The 5,000-nt window shown below is 48.5% G+C and overlaps 1 protein-coding gene across 1 annotated transcript in view; it reads right to left on the bottom strand.

The window, feature by feature from the left end:
• The window catches only part of tg (thyroglobulin), a gene marked incomplete at its 3' end in the record, with an annotated part of 27,616 nt that overhangs the window by 21,375 nt on the left and 1,241 nt on the right, over window positions 1–5,000 (bottom strand). The window contains 2 exon segments of the mRNA XM_065958132.1: window positions 4,447–4,632; window positions 4,785–4,928. Of these exon segments, the coding sequence (XP_065814204.1) occupies window positions 4,447–4,632; window positions 4,785–4,928 (330 nt within the window).

Genomic DNA, 5,000 nt, shown 5'->3' with positions numbered 1-5,000 from the left:
CTCAAAGATCCACATTCCCGGACTCTCAGTTTTTTTCCTTTTGAATGTGTACATTTTCCATGCCTGCATTACAGACATATAAAAGGATGTTAATCCAGTGAGATCCACCTCCTCAAGCTTTAACAGAAAGAGCTGCTTAGTGTACCCCAGCCGTCCAGCTCTCCTCAGCAGCAGTCGAGCGATGTCCATCCAGCTGGGACCACAAGTGAAAAGGAGTCTCTGTGCAGTCTGGAGTCTGAATGAGGCAATTTTTGACAGAATGTCTATAAGTCCATGTCCCCCTTCAGCCACCGGCAGGTAGAGGACTGCCGCCTGGACCCAGTGTTTGCCTGACCAGAAGAAGTCCAGGATGGCCCTTTGAATGTCCTCCACCAGCCCTCTTGGAGGTGTCAAAGCCACAAGTCTGTGCCAGAGAGTCGAGGCAACCAAGTTATTGACCACCAGAACTCTTCCCCTATACGACAACTGGGGTAGCAACCATTTCCATTTAGACAACCGAGCGCACACTTTCTCCCTAACTCCCTCCCAGTTTTTACTTTTAAAGCCCTCGGTACCCAAATAAACCCCCAACACCTTCAACCCCTCCCTCCCCCACTCAAGTCCACCCGGCAGACTGGACACTGCCTGGTCCCTCCACTCTCCCACCAATAAGGCACCACTTTTTTCCCAGTTCACCCGTGCAGCTGTTGCCCTTTCATACAGGGACAGGGTGTCCCTGTATGAAAGGGCACCGAACGTCCCCCTGATTGGAGATGAAGATGTTTACATCATCAGCATAGGCAGAAATTGTAGGGGGACATTCAATGCTACAGGCCGCGGGCAAAGAAAGCCCGCTGAGCCGGCCCCTCAACCTGCACAGCAAGGGCTCAATAGCCAAGCTGTACAGCTGGCCGGAGATGGGATAACCTTGTCTGATCCCTCGCCGTACAGGGATTGGCCGACTCAACCCCGCCCCCATCTTCACCAAACACTGTGCATCCTGATACAACAACCCAACTAATGACACAAAACCATCCCCAAAACCAAAAGACCTCAGTGCAGAAAACAAATACGAGTGATCCACCCTGTCAAACGCCTTCTCTTGATCCAGAGACACAATGCCAACATTTAGATTATAGATTTTACACACATCAATGACATCTCTGATAAGAAAAACATTATCCATGATTGTCCGGTCTGGAACACAGTAACTCTGGTCTTTATGGACCACACTTCCCAGAACGTCCTTTAGTCTGTTCGATAAAGCTCTGGAGAGGATCTTGTAGTCCGCACAAAGCAAAGCAACCGGCCTCCAGTTTTTTAACAATGCCAGGTCACCTTTCTTGGGGAGCAAGGAAAGAACTGCTTTCTTACAAGAACCAGGAAGAGACCCGGTCCTGCAACACTCCATTAAAACACTATGCAGGTCAGACCAAAGGATATTCCAGAACCTCTTAAAAAAGTCTGTGGACAACCCATCTATTCCAGGTGCTCTTCCTGTTGCCATCTGAGTGACAGCAGCAGTGAGCTCCTCCAGAGACAGCTCCCCTTCCAGAAGAGACCTCTCCTCCACACTGAGCTGAGGGAGACCCTCCAGGAGCTCCCTGCGACACTCCTGGCTGCAACTCTCTGCTCCAAACAGATCCTCATAGAACTGCATGGCATGACTGCTCATTTCCTTTGGATCAGCTGTTATTCGACCTCCTGGTAGTTTCAGACAAGTCAGCAGCTTTTTTTGAGCCACAGATCTCTCAAGATTGAAAAAGAAAGACGTTGGGGCATCCATGTCTTTGAGTTGAAGGAAACGACTCCCCACAAGAGCTCCCTTCACCCTCTCCTGCAGGAAAGAGCTCAACTCCATACGTTTCTCCTTCAGCAGGGTACCAGTGGTGGGATCCACACTCCCATTTAACCCCTCCTCAAGGTTCTTAATGTTGTCCTCAAGATTTTTAATGACTGTTTTTAATCTAGCAGAAGAGTGTGACGTGTACTGCTGACAAAAAACACGAATCTGAGCTTTACCAACCTCCCACCAAAGCTTCAAAGAATCAAACTCAACTTTTCTTAATTGCCACTGATCCCAAAAACACCCAAAGTTTTTACAGAAAACATTGTCCAGTAGAAGCTTGTTATTAAAATGCCAGAAGGACTTAGCCCTTTCACCTGGTGAAATAATCAGCTCCACACTAACAAAATGGTGATCAGTGAAGCCGACAGGCAGAATATTACAATGAATTAATCTGGGGTTGAGAGTTCTGGAGATGTAAACCCTATCCAGTCTAGCTGCACACACCCTGTTACTGTTAACCCTGACCCATGTATACTGTCTGGATTGTGGATGTTTCACTCTAAATGTGTCCAACAAATCCAGGTGAGAGATGACAGTGTTTAAAGTCTGGGATGAATGTGGATGTGGCTCCTCTCCTATTCTATCCACGGTGAAATCAAGTGTGCAGTTAAAATCACCACCAAGAATGATCTGATCCTGATTATAGATCAGTAACTCCTTTTGGAGGCGGGTATAGAAAGCTACCCTTTCAGCTCCATTATTTGGAGCATAAATATTAGTGAAGCAGAAAACAGTGTCCTCTATTTCTGCTCTTACAATTAAAAGCCTTCCCTTTACAATTTCAGCACAAGAGACGATCTTTACATTTGCAGATGCTCTAAACAAAATGGCTACTCCTGCACTAAAGTTGGTGCCATGGCTAAGGTAGTTAGAGCCCTCCCACCATAAACCCCAATCTGTCTCATCTGATGGTGTGGTATGAGTCTCTTGTAAAAACAAGATATCAATGTTTTTCTGAGTTGAGATCTCAGAGATAAGGCCCCTTTTCTGTCTGTCCCTCCCACCATTAATGTTAAGAGATCCTATCTTAAGACTCCTCATAGAAAGATCAGAGAGAAAGAACAGACAAGTAGACACAAACAGGGAACAGTAGAAGAAGAAAAACACCTTGTGATGCATGATCATTTCTTTGTCTTCTTCACACTCTTACGTCCAGCTTTCCTCAGTGCGGTGATGTGCTTTTTAAGACGGAAACGTTTTTTCGCGTCCAGGAGGTCAAAACCAACCTGTCTTTTCAGTATGCTGACTGACTTTATGAACTTTTCAGTATCACTAAAGTAGTCACTTATTTTTACTGATTTGTTGTACGTTTCGTCCATAAACTGATTGATTGACTCTAAAGAATAAAGACCAGAGCCACTATTTGGCAAATCAGCAATGGATGCATTGTCTGACTCATAATCTTCATCCATGTCCTCTCCTTCACATGATGCCTGGCTACAACACACTGTCTTACCTTCCTTCAATGAAACATCTACAACTGCAGAACTTGTGGAATCTTCAGTTTTATCATTATCTACAGTCTGTGATTTTTCTGTAGCCTGAGAGCTGGTCGAAGCCACCTCTACCTCAGCCACGGCCTCAGCACCAGGCGCAGGTGCGGACACGGCCTCTGCCGCAGGCACGGACGCGGACGCGGCCCCCGCCCCGGGCACGGACGCGGACGCGGCCCCCGCCACATGCGCCATACTAACAGAGCTGCCCGCGTCAGCGGCAGCACTAGCCGCCTCCTGCTGTCTGTGCGGACACGCAAAACGTTTGTGTCCCACATCACCACACTCAAAACACTTCAGTTGTCCCGAGCTCGCATACACCATATAAGAAGCGTCACCGTGTTTCACTCTAAAGGAAACCTCCAGAGTCTGTGTGGGCGAATCCAAAAACATGAACACCTGACGCCGCAAAGATTGGACATGTTTCAGTTTGGGATCTTTACACCCTAGACTCACAGTTTTGAAACCACTCGCAAACTTCCCAAACCTGCGGAGTTCGTTCTCTAACAAGTCGTTAGAAATAAACGGCGGAACACCGGATACGGTGATCCGCGTAGAGGGAACCGACAACGGGGAAACCTGCACAAACAAATCCCTAATGAACACACCACTCTCAATCAGCTGATACACAAGAGGCTGACTCTTCAGAAAGACAACCACAGCCTTGTTCATTCGGGATGCATACAAGAGTTTCTCATGGCCTACCTGTTCACCTGCAGCTAACAGAACCTCCTCCACGGTGACAGTACCGTTCGGAGGGACTATCCGAACTCCCTGCCGGAGAGTCGGAGGTGAAGTCTCAGCAGACGCCATTCCTCCCTCCAACCCCTCCAACGATCTGTCTTACACAGCCAACAACACTCAATATAAATATGAAAACAATCTGACCTGATCGTGCACTTTGAAAACAATAGAAAGGATAGCAAACAATTCAATCTCCGCGCCACTCGCAACACCACCACCGTCACTCACACTCACACTCACACTCACTGGAAACCGGAAACCGGAAACGGAGAGGAGAGGAGAGAAGAGGTGAGGAGAAGAGGAGAGAGGAGAGAGGAGAGAGGAGAGAGGAGAGAGGAGAGGAGTCTCGTCTCCTCGTGTTTCGACCTCCGGGTCACTCACTGCAGAGCGCGGCGTCTCCGAGCCGTCGTGTCCCAGGAACCTCCCTCCCTGTGGGGTCCACGCACCAGCACTGCGCCCCCTGCTGACACTGTGTGGACCTGAAGGATCCTCCACTCTCACAGGACGGGACGAAAACACTCAGAGCCTCCATCGCCGCCCGCCGCTCCTCCTCACAGGGGGAGGGGCCTAAGAGAGAGAGAGAGACCCAGTTATCACTTTATCTGTTTTCTTCAAGTTACCAAGTTTCCAATTCTATAAACCAGTTCAAACCAGTTCAAACCAGTTCAAACCAGTTCAAACCAGTGTGAACCAGTCTGAAGGTGTGTAAGTGATTTTACATCTGAAGTGTCCGGTGAGGGCGAGGCGGACTCCCAGCATCCTCCTCTGCAGGACTCTGTAGATGTTCGTCTGAGAGAACGAGCGACCGGACCGCAGACCGGAGAACGCTGAGTCATACACCTCAGAGAGGAGGAGCTCCACACCTGGGCAGGAAGTACACACCTTCATCATCATCATCATCATCATCATCATCATCATCACCATCACCATCACCA

The sequence above is a fragment of the Labrus bergylta genome, chromosome 8 (genome assembly GCF_963930695.1).
Source record: "Labrus bergylta chromosome 8, fLabBer1.1, whole genome shotgun sequence".
Classification (NCBI taxonomy): domain Eukaryota; kingdom Metazoa; phylum Chordata; class Actinopteri; order Labriformes; family Labridae; genus Labrus; species Labrus bergylta.
Note: the sequence above shows the minus strand (reverse complement) of the source record. Positions and strands in the feature narration are given on the sequence as shown.